The sequence below is a fragment of the Lissotriton helveticus genome, chromosome 6 (assembly GCF_964261635.1).
Source record: "Lissotriton helveticus chromosome 6, aLisHel1.1, whole genome shotgun sequence".
NCBI lineage: Eukaryota > Metazoa > Chordata > Amphibia > Caudata > Salamandridae > Lissotriton > Lissotriton helveticus.
This window is the reverse complement of record NC_136067.1, coordinates 1,070,576,892-1,070,593,116: the sequence shown is the minus strand read 5'-3', so window position 1 is coordinate 1,070,593,116 and position 16,225 is coordinate 1,070,576,892. Positions and strand designations below refer to the sequence as shown.

General features: G+C 42.7%; 1 protein-coding gene across 1 annotated transcript in view; it reads right to left on the bottom strand.

The window, feature by feature from the left end:
* Positions 1 to 11,526: 11,526 nt before the first annotated feature.
* The window catches only part of LOC144762615 (chitin synthase chs-2-like), a 693,194-nt gene continuing 688,495 nt past the window's right edge, over positions 11,527 to 16,225 (bottom strand). The window contains exon 19 of the mRNA XM_078647842.1: positions 11,527 to 12,433. Within this exon, the coding sequence (XP_078503968.1) occupies positions 12,353 to 12,433 (81 nt within the window). The 3' untranslated portion in view covers positions 11,527 to 12,352. The remainder of the gene's footprint in view (positions 12,434 to 16,225) is intronic.

Below are 16,225 nucleotides of genomic sequence, written 5' to 3'. Positions count from 1 at the left end.
CACTAGTGCGCCACATATACCTAATCACTCCTGAGGCGGAAGCCGTGAGATCTTGCTCGTATTACTTTTAAAATAACATTGCATTGTACGGCTTTTAATCCACTGTACACTCACCTTTGGCCATTTTCCCCCTGAAATCTCATGACATTTCCTGCGCACAGCGGATCTTAGCGCTGTTTCGGGTAGGGAAAAACATCGCCGCCATCGCGTGCCAAACCAAATGGACACGCCCACTTCCTGAGGCCACGCCTCCCACCTCTCTACATCAATGTGCATTCCCTGGACGCGCAGCGGGCGCGCCAAAGGAAAGCCCGTCTGCGCCCGTCCGCACCAGGCCGGGCCTAGGGCCCGAAACCCCTGGAGGTAACGCACCAGCTTTAAGAGTTTATGCTCCTGATATGCTTCTCTCCCTGCGTCCCCCTACCAAGCATGACTGTAAGATCTTACCTAACGACAGACACAATTCAATCTCGTGTCCTTCCTGCTACTTTCTACTTGATCTCCCTCAGATCTGTCGATCCGGTCCCACAGGCCGCAAGCCGGTACACATCTGGCTTCTTGGCAGCCTGAACTGCAGATCTCTTAGCAAACATAAAAGAAACATCTATTATCTTCTGTCCGACAACTCACTGGATGCCCTATTTCTCACAGAGACGTGGCTACACGCTAGTTCAGGCCCAGACATCGCCGAAGCCCTTCCGCCAAACTATGCCATTGCCAGAAAAGACCGACCTACGGGAGTCGGGGGTGGCATTGCAGTCATCTTTAAAAAATCGTTGCAATGTACTCTGGAACTGGTTTCTGTAAACACTAGTGAGACGGCCCTTTTTAAACTTCAACTCCACCCGAACTTTACCTTCACAGGTCTCCTGATCTACCGACCACCTGGCCCTATTCAACCCTGGGCCACTCAACTTGTAGAGTGGACCGCCTCGGTCCGGGTAAACTACAGCAACTTGTCCATTATAGGAGACCTAAATATTCACTTTGACGACCCGCTGAACAAACCTGGCAGAAACTTAATCCACGACCTTGCTGCCATGAATCTTACTTTATGGAACTCGGGAGCTACACACAAAGGAGGTCACCTTTTGGACCCGATTTTTTCCAGCATTTCCCTGTCACACTGCCAACCAGTCCTGCCCCTGCACTGGTCAGACCACTTCCTAATTAATTTAGCGTGTCCTGTCACACTGCCAACCAGTCCTGCCCCTGCACTGGTCAGACCACTTCCTAATTAATTTAGCGTGTCCAACCCAATGGCTTCTAGCCCTTCCGGCAGGACAGGACGGTCCGGTAATAGGAATTGGAAGAAACTGGACATAAATCACTTCATGTCCGCCCTAGACTCTGCACCTTTGGGTGAATTATTCGATACTGAGGACATAGAGATTGTAGCGACTAAGATTAACAAATGGCTTCTAGGAGCCTTAGACACTTGCCTTCCCTTGGCTCGCAGAAAATTCATAAATCACAACGCCCCAGCGTTATGGTACAACGAGGAATTGAAGGTAGCGAAATCCAAGTGCAAGCGTTTGGAACGCCTTTGGAGGAAAGACTACTCCCCTGTAGCCAGCTCGACCTACAGAAACGAACTCAAGCTTTACCACAAAGCCTGCACCACGGCCAGAGCAAACTACGTGGCGAAATCTATTTCGGAAGCCACGAACAAATCTAAAACGCTGTTCAATCTCGTAAAAGAGCTAGCGGGCTCAAACACATCAGCCAAACCCTTTCCATTGAATAATGTTCAATGTGAAGAATTGGCGCAGTTCTTCACAAAGAAGATTGAGACCATCTACCAGGACATTGTAAAACAGCACCTGACACAAGAAGCGACGGATCTGGATCTCGGTCCGAAGGAGGAGGCCATTTCCCCTCCGCCAAACCTGTCCTACGAGCCAATAACATCCTGGCCCGGGTTAAATGTTCAGGGTCTACAAGACATCTTAGGGAAAGTAAAATCTGGCTCTCCCAGCGACCCCCTCCCAATTTCCGTACTCAGAGACTCTTGGACACCCCTCAACTCTCCGTTATCTGCCAAACTCTGAATCTATCCCTCTCCACGGCAAAGGTCCCAGCCATATGGAAACATGCCATGGTTTCACCCCTACTTAAGAATCCATCGGCAGATCCGAAAATCCTGGCCAATTTCCGCCCAATATCCCTCCTACCCGCCTTCTCCAAAGTCTTGGAGAAACATGTCCACGGACATCTTGCCAAGTTTACGGAGGCAAGCGACATACTTCACCCCTCCCAATCGGGTTTCCGCCCAGGTTATTCGACTAAGACGACACTGCTTGGAGTGATGGAAAATCTTCGCCTCCTGGTCGACAGAGGAGATTCCGCTGCTCTGATTTTACTTGACCTCATCGCAGCGTTCGACACCATCTCCCATAACATTCTGCTAAATTCACTCTCCACCATGGGCATCAGAGGCAAAGCATTGAACTGGATAGCATCTTTCCTGTCACTTAGGACCTTTCAAATCACCTCCAGTACCGCTGCCTCAAATGTCCATCCATCCCCCTATGGAGTCCCTCAGGGCTCGGTGTTGAGCCCCCTGCTTTTTAACCTATACGTAACACCGCTCGCTCAGATCGCCGAAGCGCAGGTCTAAACATGTTTACCTACGCCGACAATTCACAGATCGTATTTTCACTCTCCAATGGAGACCATGACTCCTCCTCTCTCCTGCAGTCAGGCCTTAGGAACATTGCCACTTGGATGAGTGACAATATGCTTAAACTAAATGGTAGCAAAACGGAAGTTTTAATACTGGGCCCAAACCAAAATCTCTGGAACCCAAGACACTGGCCATCTGAAATGGGCTCCCTACCCATTCCGTCCCAACAAGTACGCAACCTAGGCATTATCATTGACAACGGCCTAACTATGGAGCCACAGGTCACCAACCTTACATCCACCTGTTTCACCATCCTGAGGTGGCTCAGGAAAATCACCTGGATGTTACCGGACGACACTCAAAAGTCTGTGGTCAACGCATTAATCACCTCCCGTTTAGACTACGGAAATGTACTCCACTTAGGGTCATCACAGGCAGTCATGCAACGCCTGCAACTGGTGCAGAACGCCGCAGCCAGACTGCTCTGCAAGTGCAATAGAAGGGATCACATGTCCGGTCATATCAAGGCACTCCACTGGCTACGAATTGACAACAGGGTCAAATTCAAAACACTTAGCCTGATGCACAGAATTAAATGGGGAAATGCCCCCAGATACCTACAAGCCCTCGTGCAAACCTACACGCCTGCTCATTGCCTGAGATACTCATCTCAAGGCCTTTTCTGCGTGCCCAAAGTGCGCCGAGCGAGGATGGGGGGTAGATCTTTCTCCCTACTGGGCCCCAAGCTCTGGAATTCCCTCCCTCAGCACCTTCGCATGGAAACACGCTACATCCACTTCCGCAAAGCCATTAAGACCTGGCTTTTTAACCAGTAGCTTGCTCCTGTCTCTTCCCTGAGTCATTCGCTCTGCTCATGTGGTCATGTATCTCTTAGCGCCGGGAAACCCTTTTTGGGTAGCTGTCGCGCTTTAAAAGCCCAATAAATAAATAAATAAATACACTATCCCACACTTTCCCTACTGTTGCACCTTCCTGGAGTTAGAATACTAAATCCTGCCCCTACACTATCCCACTCTTTCCCTACTGCTGCACCATCCTGGAGTTAGATTAGTAAATCCTGCCCCTACACTATCTTACACTTTTCCTACTGCTGCACCTTTCTGGAGTTAGAATAGTAAATGCTGCCTCTACACTGTCCCACACTTTTGCTACTGCTGTACCTTCTTGGAATTAGAATTGTAAATTATGTCCCTATACTTTTAAATACTTTACCTGTTGCTGCTATTGTTTGTAGTTAGAATAGTAAAGTTTGTCCCTATTTTATCACATTGTTTCTCTACTTTTCCTCATTTTTTGAACCATTTCATTTATTATGCTTTAAATTAATAACTAAGTACACTGCATTTCTTTTTAAATAATTTACCTGTTTGAAAAGTCGTCCTTTTTTTGTTCAAAGAAGAAAGTCCCTGTTATTTTCTTACTTGATTCTTTTCTGTGAGAATGATAATAAATGTGCTTATTTTAGAAATAGTTTTCGTACTTTTGGTAAATTTGAATTGACTCAAAATAATTTCTCAAGTACCTTTTTATTTATAGTTGTTAAGGAGTGTGGCTCCTTTTTCAATTTGCTTTTTCGAATTGTTATCCCTTTCGCTTATTTTTCAGTTTGGCTATTTAAAAAAATAATTGACATTTGTTTAATTTAAAAAAAAAAAATATTCACATGGTAAACATAACACACTATTTTTTTTTATTTCTCTAATGTGAGAAAAATGTGTCACGACGAAATATATTTTGCATTTTAAATGGTTTAATTTGTGTTACCATTTTTAAATTAATAGCGTTTTGCTGCAAATTTCTAATAGTTGGAAAAATAAAGAATAATATGTGTTTGAACTTATATAATTTTTAAAGTTGTTTAGCACGTAGAAAATCCTTTCTCTATTTTGGGAAGTATGGAAAATCTTTACATTAAGGAAATATAAGTATTACTAATAATACTTTTTTTAAATTACTTTAACTTAAAATTGCTGTTATTAGTTTATACACTTACTTGAATGTTGATAAATATTGTTTATATAATGAAATCCAGTCGTAGCTCGCAAAATAGGTCAGTGGGTCAGAGGGTCAGCGTTTGGCATCTGGTCACTCTGGGAGTTGATAATCAACTGTTTTCAAAATAGTGTTTTGCTCGTATTTATAAGTTTTAGTCACTGTTATTTTAAATAGTGAGAAACACTGCGTTTAAATGTGCTTTTTAAATCCTTTCATTTTCTGTGGAAAATTATAATTTAAAGTTTCGTTTTAAAAAGTGTTCTTTTAACTTTCTCGTCCCGTTTTGGCATCCATTTTGTAAATAGTGTTGTGGTGTTACTTTCATGAAAAGAGTTGTAGGACAATTACTTCATCTTTAATTTTTAAAATGGCGACTACGAGAGTGAAAATTGTTTGTAATTACATTTAGTCTTTTTTTTAATATGCTACTATTTTTTCGTATGTTTTATTAGTATTATTTTAAATTTAGTTTAAATTGGCATGTTTTGAAAATGCAAGAGTATTTTTTTTAATACCCGAGTATTCATTTTAATACTCGAGTATTAATTTTAAAAAATTGAATATCGGTATATTTACGATCAGTTTTTCCCAACATTTTAATACACTTCCCCAGCCAAAACCCCTATTTTCCCTGCATCCCGTGCCAGGTTTATTTAACAAAATGAAAAAAAAAAAATGTTAACTATTTTTATGCGTTGTAAAGGTATGCGTTGTAAGTGATTTCGTTGTAATGGTACTTTTCTATAAATATTACTATTTCGAGTTGTAATATAATGCGTTGTACAGTCATGCGTTGTAAAGGTACTTGCGTTGTAAAAAATGCGTTGTAAAAGCATGCGTTGTAATAGTATGCGTTGTAACGTCATACATCCCTTTACCACTGCTATTCAGTGCTAAAGCGCATAGGCTATCCATGAAAATTGTGTATGATTGGTTTTCAATGATTGGAATATTTGATTTACTAGTAAGTCCCTAGTACCGTGCACTGTGTGTCCCAGGGCTTGTAAATCATATGCTACTTGTAGGCTGCCACCACTGGTTGTGCCAACAGTGTCTCAGACCTGCCCTGCAGTGCCTGCATGCAGTTTTAACTGCCATGTTGACCTGGCAAATACACCCACTTTCCAGGCCCTAACCTTCCTTTTCCATACTTATAAGGCACCCATAAGGCAGGCCCAAGGTACCCCAGTGGGCAGGGCGCAATGTGGGGGAAAGGTAGGACATGTGCTGGTGTTTATTACATGTCCTGATAGTGAAATAATGTGCATTTTGTTTTTCACTATTGCAAAGCTATCTTTCCCATAAGCTAACATGGGAGTTGCTTTGTTACATCTTACAAGCATAACTTTCCATTGGGACAAGATAAAGAAATGGAGTTTAGGCTTCCTGAACTCTGAATATAAAGATACGTCTTTTAGTAAAGATGTTTTTTATATTATATGTTTGAAAATGACACTTTTGTAAAGTGGGCATTTTCTTGCTTAACAGTTCTGTGTACCTCTGCCTTTTGTGTATTCCCTGTCTGGGTTTAGAGTGACAGAAGCAGGGGACGTGCATTCACACTAGACAGCCACAGGGGTTGAGTGTGTCCTGCCTTCCCTGGATGACTCGTAGCCAGACTGAATAGACCTGGCTGCATTTAGAGTAGTGGGAGGATTTGTTGCTTGCACCTGAATAAACTGTGGCTGCCTCTCACAAAGCTGTCTCCACCACCTGTGGTGAACCTGGCTTGAGCCAGGCCAAACGGATTTTCCCAGAGAAACTTTGTTTGTACCAACTTCAAAGGGAAATATAGTATAAACATTGGGGCCCTGACCCCAGAACTTTAGATTACTGCTGAACTCTTTTGGATCAAGGAACCTGACAAGAAGAAGAGCTGGAGATACTGTGAGGAGGAACAACCAATTTGCTGTGTTGGCCTGGAGTGGCTGTTTCTGTCTTGGGCAGAGAAAGGACTGGACTGAACTTTCTGCAACTTCTTTGTCTGAGTTTCTCCAGGGGCTTGAGGTAGAGCTTGTTCAAGAAGTCTCAGGAACAGCAAAGACTTCAAGTTCATCTGCTACCAGCACTGAGAACTGCTTGTGTTTGTGCTGCAACAGACAATAAAGCAACCTGAGACTAATTTTATCTTTCACCTTACACCAACACATACACAATACCACTCCTTCACAAAAACCAGCTCCACTGTAATCAGGCATCGCAGGACACCCTGAAAGCATTCAGCGGCCAGGATAGAAACCCTATGATGAAGCATGTCATATACTAGGTAGGAGAGGGAGGGTTTTTAATAAGAACACATTTTTGTGCCCAAATCAATGATAATTTGGACAACATCTAAAGGAAAGGTTGTGGGAAAGGCAAAAAATATATAGGAAGACTCATTCTATTGTTATAAATATGTCATGGATTGTATGCTGTGCTCAGTAAAATCATTAACATTGTTCATGTTAGTGGGAGGCAGCAGGATGTTGTTGCAAGTAAAGGTTAGATCATAAGGGTTAATATTTCACATTTTTCTGGTTTTAAGAGGTCGACCTTTTCAGATCCACATTTTCTCCAGGACTAGAAAAGAGATTAGGTTTTGGTCTGACCAGTCACGGGGGTTATGGATTGAAGTTGGATGGTGTTGTCCTTAGATACGATTAAATCAAGGGTGGAGCCTCTAATGTGTGTTGGGTCATTACACAACTGAGTAAGGTTGAGGTCAGTGAAGAAGGCCTTGAAGGTGTTCAATATGGGGTCATTGGAGTCATTCCAGCATATGTTGAAATCCCAGAGGAAGATATGATTAGTATGATTATCGGAGTTAGAGGCGATAGTATCCATTATTTGTTAAATGAAAAGTAGGTTGTTTCCTGGGGGAAGGGGGATGGTAAATTGTGTAGAGTTTGCAAACTACCTTGTTATTGCTCCAAATTTTGTTTCAATACCTAGGAATTCACAAGAGAGCATTGCCCTAGTTTTTGATTGCTTCAGGGTGAGTGTGGAGTAGTAAATACATTTTTTTGTAAACAGATTTGATTAAGTTTCATACATCAAATATCATGGTCAGTGCAGTCGTCATTCGTCTGTTGAATTATTTGCAAACAGTACAGCAATCAACACCCCCCCTCAAGTCATTACAGCATTTTTGAGAATGAAGGTACCTGGCATGTTCTACAGAGATTCCATCACATCTGATAAAATATGGACAATATATATAACTAAATATATGATATGAAGAGCTAGTGACAAGGGCACTCAGTGAGATGCCTGAGTTTCCGTCAAGGAGTAGGAGGGGAGACATAGAACTTCTACAGGACAGGAGACATCACTCAACATCGTATTTTTGATCCTCATGAATTACTTATCAAAACGTTCTAGGTTACGGTCAGATGATTGAATGAGAACATTTGCATTGTAGTTGAGGGAGATGGTAGCTTCGACCTTTAAGAACTTTGAGAATGTTATGGGTATTTGAAGGCCATGTGGTGTTTTCCTGGATGTGTAAATCTTGAGCGTTGAGGCAATGGCTCTCCCCCATTGTGCTCTTTTATTGGTGAAGAAGATTAAATCAGTAACCACAATTTCTATATTGGGACATAAGTAGGTATCACAAATGAGAGTTTCAGGGTTCTGTTTGAATAGTTTATGTTTGATGTTTTATGCTGCATTTTTAGATAGGTTGGGGGGATTTAGGCTTTGAGTACATTGCACCTAACTGTGACAGCAAGCTAGCAGAATGATTTAAGTTGTCTGACTCTATTCTGGCTACTGATCCAGCAATTTATGTGTAAATAATGGCCTAATGAGAAGTGCAACTAGCTATAAACAAGTGACCAGTGAACATATTTAATCAACTGTCTCTTGGAGGATCATTAATGCACTCTAATTTGGGTAGCAGAGTTACTTCTTTTGCAGTCTGTAGTTTTCCTAGGGAGAAACATTTTGCTGTGGGAGGCATTAGGAGGTTTGGAACTTGTGTGATATACAGCACTGAAAGTTAAAGAAGTGTATACATGGTGATGCAGTTTAGAAGAAAGAATGGAATTGTCAGGGAACCAATGCTGACTATTCAAATTAAGACTGATAAACAACCCAACACTTTGAATTGAGGTGAGGTTCCAGTATTCAGGTATTCAAGCTACAAAAGTTGTGGAATTGTAAGAAAGACTGAACAAACGAGAGCAGATACAGTCAGCATTTGTGTAGGTAGACCAGCCAATACCATTGCAATATGGCTGCTCCTATGGGGCTCCAGTGTTGTAGCATTGTTGGTGAGACAGAAGTCCTTTTTTCTTTTTGTGTACTACCATAAGACAAGTTTATAATTAGTTATAGACAAGGTTACAGTATAGATAACAAATGCACTTGGAAGACTAAGCTCTCTTCATTTATTGATGCAGCCAGAGTGCAATATTTTCTTACCCACAAACACTGAATGTTTTGAATTTTTTTTAGGATACTAGGGGCCCAATGTAGGTAATCCCAGATTACCGATTCTTAAATACCGAATCATACCGATTCGGTATTTAAGAACAGGCAAATGGGATGTAGGTAATTTTACCGAAAAAAACTACAGAATCGGTAAGTTTCGGTAATTACCGATCCGGTAATTGCCATTCACTCCTATGGGCCTGGAGGCCCATAGGAATGAATGCCAATTACCGAATCAGTATTTACCGATTCGGTAAAAGGGGGAAACATTGAAGGGTGGCACAGACACATACACAACACCCTGTTGCACCCCTCAATTGTGGCATGTATGTCTGCAACATGGCACTTTTGGAAAAGCAAAAAAAAATGCTTTTTCCAAGGTTTTCATTATTTACCACCAACTTGTAGTCGGTAACGGCCGAAATTACCGAATTTCGGCCGTTACCGACCGGTATTTGCCTACCTACATCTGGCCCTAAGTGATAGGACTTATTTTTTTGTTACTCTCACAGTAGTTTAGAAAATTCATTGTGATATATCTGTGTCTCAATGAAGCCTCACAATTTCCACTCTGCTTTTAAGACAGTTTTTTCTGTCCACTATTACCTGGTCTAGCACACCTATTGTGAAACAGCCCTGAAAAGAGTGGGAGAGAGGGGAACACAAATTATTAACAAACAACAGTTAGTCATATGTAGTGAATCTGTATTCCCCGAGGAAAAAAAAGTTGAGATGGTTTTGACTTTAAAAGTTTTTTCAAAAGTATTTTTATTTTTCAATGGAGAATCAATTCAGCGATCAGCATAGGACAAGGTCACCATTATTCTGTTCCAAATTTAGCAAAATAAGGTAGCATGTTTTAACATAATTTCCTATGCAAAAACACATTATTAAGCATGTTATTCTACCTTTGCTGCATTCCTTAGAAAAACATTATTTATACATTTACAGACAGTTTTTCATTACAAACAAGCATACTGGCAGCATACAGATGGACTGGTAAACCATCCTTCACATGTAGGTACATCTTTGGTGACGTGGATCCACATTGTACGTGGCACTGAATGTCTCTTGCACTTTTGCACTTTCCTTGTGAAAAAATTCCACAGGTACACCTTAGGAAGAATCATTTGCTTCTATGTTATTATCTATGAATCTATACATTACCCTTAGCATTTCAAGTCTTTGCCTACCCTGGCATCTACACAGAGCATTGTTAGCTGGATTTCTTCTGCCAGTGACCCCTCCCTGATGTCTCTGCACCACAGGGCAATTACACGCCAACCCCGCCTGCACCCAATAGATAGCTATACATCTTTTACCAAAAGGAGGGCCCTGCCCAGCCTTTTGGTATGTTTTCTCTTTGAACACAAGTAAAGTGCAAGCACACATTATTTATATCCATCTGTACCATGTTTCCAACTGCTCTATGTAGTTATGTAACCAAATCCCCCAGAAAACCTTCACTACGCTACATGTCCATATCATTTGGCTCCAGTTTGCAGCCTATGACCAATATATTGGACAATCCCTCAAGACCTTGTGGTATTGGCTATGTAAAACAACAGGATGGGATATGTTCTCTGAATATATTTGAAATCTGTGAGTCGTAATCCAGCATTGTATGACATTTTTGTGTACACCTGCAACCACTCTTCATCTGTCATCTGTACCCTACAGTCTTTTTAATACTTAGGTATGATCGTCCATTCACGCTTTGGGCGGTCCCTACATAATACGCTGTATAGTGGGGACTATGAGCTCCCGTCTTGGTATAGAGATAAAAGTTCCATCAGGTTAATAGATTCCGTGGTTTCCCTAGGAACCCCTACAAGGTACTGTGCATTGTTTACAAAGCAGTTGTATATTAACATTCAAATTTATGTGGGGTCAGAGAGGAAAAGATTTTGTAAAGGGAATTAGATTTGAGGAGGCATGTGGGTCTGACATTTATCACTGATCTACAAAGTAGCATTTGTATATTTATGCAATCAATGTGGTGTTCTTTTGGGCACGATCACATGCTTAATTCTTCATTGCGTGGACACCGCACTCTTTCGTTCATTTGTAAACCTATATGAAAAAGTACAGAATCAGAGAGTTTTCTGGTTATAAATTCGGAGGTGTGGTTACTAGTTCAGGAGCATTATTCAAATATTGGAAATTGCAACATGCCTAACTTCTAATCCCGGTACAAAAGGGGGTGGTGATGGACGGAGCATCTGAACCAATCAAACACTCACACCCAGTCAAAAGATCTGGGTTTGATCCATCACCGTTCTTTAGCCCACTCTGCCACCCCAGTTCAGACATGGCTATATGCAAATCAGTCTGACCCTGTGCCTCATGGGAACAGTCCAGCCCGAACTGCCAAGCCATGCCTTCCCTGGACCGGAAAAAAGCTTCCGAGGACCGGTTTCTGGCATTACAGCCGTCTTCAGCCCGGCTTGCTTGAATCCAGTGGCAAAGTGAGCAAGGGACTCACGTCTGAGCATACCCTGCCACACTTTTGGCGGCCAAAGCGGTACAAAAGGGGGTGGTAATCCCAGCAGAACATCACAAGATAGTGGATGGATATTTAATAAATGCCAAACTCAACTATGCAAATACCACCTATTTTAACTCCCCAACTGAAGATCAAAATGTAAAGTTGTGCCTCATTTTTGGCTAAAATAAAGAAGATTTAGTGGCAATTTCAATGACATCTCTGCATTGACTTTCACTATATATGGAATTTAAGATCTTCAATTTAGCTTACAATTGTTTCAATATCGACTCAGATAAAAGAGAAAATCACACTGCAAATATCATCATGTATATTATAGTTAGCTGACTATAACATGCTGTTAGGCTCAAAATTATAGTACGTTAGTATGGGGAGTTATATATTTTCAATGGATGCACCTCAGATGCAACCCATATCATACTTATTGGAGTCCTCGGAACATATCAAACTTAGAAGGACTCCGAAAACATTTCTTACCTTGCTCTCTGCTTGCTGCATTTTGGTTAATTGTTACTAGTGTATTTGCTAGTCACTGTACTAAGAGATAGGGTTAGGCTTGTCAACCCACCACATTTAATTTATTACATTTTTGTCACAAAATGGTCCAGAGAATGACAAAGACAAGCAATGCCGATTTTGGAAAAATCACAGCAAAAAATAGCTCTTTTACTGCATTATATATTACAATGATATTTATTCTCAAATTGATTGTTTCAATTGTTCATTCGTTGAGATGGAAGCTTTTGGTATAACCCTGCTTGCATGAGACCAGTGTATCATGTCATCCGTCATGGAGCTGGAAGAGTCTCAAAAATTGTTTTAAGCTCTATTGACTGTACAGGCGGCGTGTTGTTTTCCCTCTCAGTTCTCTGAAAGAAAGAAAAACAGTTGAGTTCTCTTTCAACATTGCCTCTTAAAACCTTGCATTTAATTATTTGCCAATATTATTAAGTATGCATGTTTTAAGTACTTAACCTGTTTTGATTATTACGTTTACTAATGTTCCTAATACTTCTCTGGAATTGTGTTCATGAACAAAGCTCACAGCAAGCAACAAGTACCAAAGGAACATGGAAGAATGTTCTTCACAGAATCAAGCTACAGGACCCAATGACCTGCCCAAAGAAGGCGGGGCTATTAAACCTGAAAACCTGACAAGAGACAGACGGATGTCATTTCCTGGGGCAAGATAGGTTTTCAGCAACCATCTACACCCAAACCTTGTCTTTATCAAGAATGTCTGATGGTTTGCACACTAATGGAAGAGCCAAAGGATGACTTAGACCGGAGGCAGAAGGATTTTGGGCACTCTAGTCAAAGCAAACCTTTTGCTGCACTTTAACCCCCTTTCCTGGCAAAGGAACTGTAAATGGTCCTGCTAGGAGTAATTTGTTGCAATCCTGCGCATGCTACGTAAGATCTTCCGATGGATACCCACCGAGACCAGGAAGACGGTCACCCAGGCCCTCGTCACCAGCCGTCTGGACTACGGCAACTCCCTCTACGCCGGAACCACCGCCAAACTCAAGAAGAGACTCCAGCGGATCCAGAACACCTCAGCTCGACTCATCCTGGACATCCCCCGCCGCAGCCACATCTCTGGACACCTGAGAGACCTGCACTGGCTCCCGGTCAACAAGAGAATCACCTTCCGGCTCCTCACCCGCGCACACAAAGCCCTACACAACCAAGGCCCAGGATACCTCAACAGCCGCCTCAACTTCTACGCTCCCAAACGCCAGCTTCGATCGACCAGCCACGCCCTCGCCGCCGTCCCCCGCATCCGAAGAGCCACCACAGGAGGAAGGTCCTTCTCCTACCTGGCCGCCAAGACTTGGAACTCCCTTCCGACCCATCTCCGCCTGACCCAAGACCACCTCGCCTTCAGGAAGCAGCTCAAGACCTGGCTGTTCGAACAGTAGCGGACCGCCTCCCCCCAGCGCCTTGAGACCCTCCGGGTGAGTAGTGCGCTATACAAATGCTTTGATTTATTGATTGATTGATTGATTGTTGCTGGCACGGCAAAACACCCACCAATCATTGCCAGGTGATAAAACCATCTATGATCAATGTCGGACTGGGACAGTAAATAGTCATGGGTTCTGAAATACAAGTGCCTCCCTTTAGCGAATCACAAAACTAAAGAAATTGACCCATATTTGCCCATTGGAGCGGTTTTGAATTTGTATAGGCATGCTGCATAGGAGTTTTGTAAAGTATGTGACACTGCATACATTTGTGCTTGCTGCAGGTAATGTTTGCGGCAATATCAGTGAAATAAACAGTAAAATCAGTGCCACTAGACCAAAAAGCAGGCCCACAAACAACCAAAACAACGGCCTACATGCTGACCTCTCTGACCAGCCCTTCTGGGCCAGCCTGGTTGCCCTATAGGCCAGTCCGACCCTGCCCGTGGTCTTAAGTCTAAATAAGGATGCCATGAGGTAAGGTGGTGTATATTTGTTTTGACTACTGGAAGTAAATATAATGCTAAAAAAATAACTCATGCTCTCTTTGAAACAGGGCTTTCACAAAGACACAGCTCCACACAAAGGGGTCGATTAGGATCGCGGACGGACTTGAGTCCGTCCGCGACCCCTGAGGAGGAGGGAACGTCCGCATGGGCTGCGGCGTTCCCTCCGATCAAATTAGGATGTGACCGCCAGGGTGGCGGTCACATCCTCTATCACTAACATTGTGGCGGGTGCAGCTTCAAGCTGCATCCGCCGCAATGTAAAAAATCCATGCACAGCATTTGCGTGCACAAAGCGTCAGGCACCGCGCGGTGCCTGCTGCATTGTGCACGCAAATGCAGGGGGGTACCATAGGTACCCCCCATGTGCACCCCCCACCCCACCTTCACCCAGGGGGCCCGCAACGGGCCCCCGAAGTGAAGGTCCGTATGCTTTTCCACGGCGGTAAAGTCGCCGCGGAAAAGCATATATTTTCAGACATCCTAATATGCCTGGCGGTGTCTGATAGACACCGCCAGACATGTTAGTGCTGTTCCGCCGCGGTCGCCTTCCGACCGTGGCGGAAAAGCGGCGGACAGATTATCAGACCCACCAGCCATCCTAATTTGGCGGTGGGTCTTTGGAGTCTCCGCCGCGGTTTTTCCGCATCCTCCAGGCCGGCGGACACTTCCGCCGGCCCGGAGGATGCGGAAAAACCGCCATCCTAATCGGCCCCATTGTGTGGACAGAATATCGTGTCAAAAATATTGAGGACCAAAATATCGATAAGTAAGTATAGATCTTCTATTCTTAACTGCACATCAACATCCCTTGAATATATATATATATCATCAAGCTACATATATGTGGAGTTATATATAGTAAAACTTTGCTTACCTATGGAAACTTACCTTCACAATATTTTTGTCCTCACTATTCTTGACACAATATTTTATCCCACAATATTTTTGTTTCGGATATTCTGTCTAACCAGTGCTTAAAATGTTTGCTGCAAAATTCATATGCCCTGGGTCTCATTTATAATGCAAGTCTCCACATTCTGAAATATCTTTCAATAATTTTGCAGGTTTATCAGTCCTTTCTTGTTGGAAAGAGTATAGTAAGTTTTGGCATCCTCAATCGTCACAGTCACTTAAAAGATGTTGCTTTCAATGAGTGCTTTAAATTTGAGCACAACCTGAAGGAAAGCTGTTGTATTTATGTTAAGAAATCTCAGCATAAAAGATTCAATGCCCATCTTTTTTGTCTTAAGATATCAGTCTCATTTCAGTGTGTGCAATGTATCATTGATTGTATGTCTATTAACTTCAAAGAATATCTGTTTTGGACTGGAAAGATCTTACACAGCTTCTCGAAGTAAGAGGATACAGAAGCAGCACATACAGGGCTCTGTGTTCCATTTTTTTATTTTAGAAAGAAACTTCCAAATTTGGAGTTTTAATAGACGTTTGTAGGCAATCAAAGATAGACGTATCCACAGGAATCAGAGCTGTGAACGTCTCTGGAATCCTGTAAACGTTAAGGTCATCCTCTGCAAATCATTCTCCAGACCTGGTCTTCGTATTGAAATCACTGATAGGCAAACCTTGAGTCTTAAATGAAGGCATCTGTTGATAGTTGACAGCCTCAGCTTCAACAAAGCCAATTTGTCAACTTTTCTACCACTGAACATATCTACTATTTGATCTAAGACAGCAGTGACTGAAGCTTTAAAAAATGCACCTCAGTAGTTTTATGATATATCTTGATATGTTGTTGCAACCAAACCTGACCCTGTCATATTGTTTGATGGACACCTGCCACAGTGCATTGCTGACTTAACCCCTTCGGTCCGTCCGACGCACCAGTGCTCATGTGCATTGGACGGCTCCCAGCCGTCCGCGCACATGGCACTAGAAATCCTTTTGGTGCCCGCACCAGAGGGATTTCTTTGAGCCCTAAACCGCCTCAGGGGCTGGGTAAGGGCTTTCCCAACTCCTGAGGCTGCTCTGCTGATTTCAGAGAAATGACGTCAGCACGGATGTCGCGTTGACGTCATTTAGCCGAAACTAAAACTGAAATGAGCCATTAGGCTTATTTCAGTTTCTCTTTCTACGTGCTCAGAGGCCTATCTCAGCTCCCGAGCACATAGAAAGACATTGGAAAGGGGAGAATCTCCCCCATCCAATGGTACCCCTCCCTAGTCGA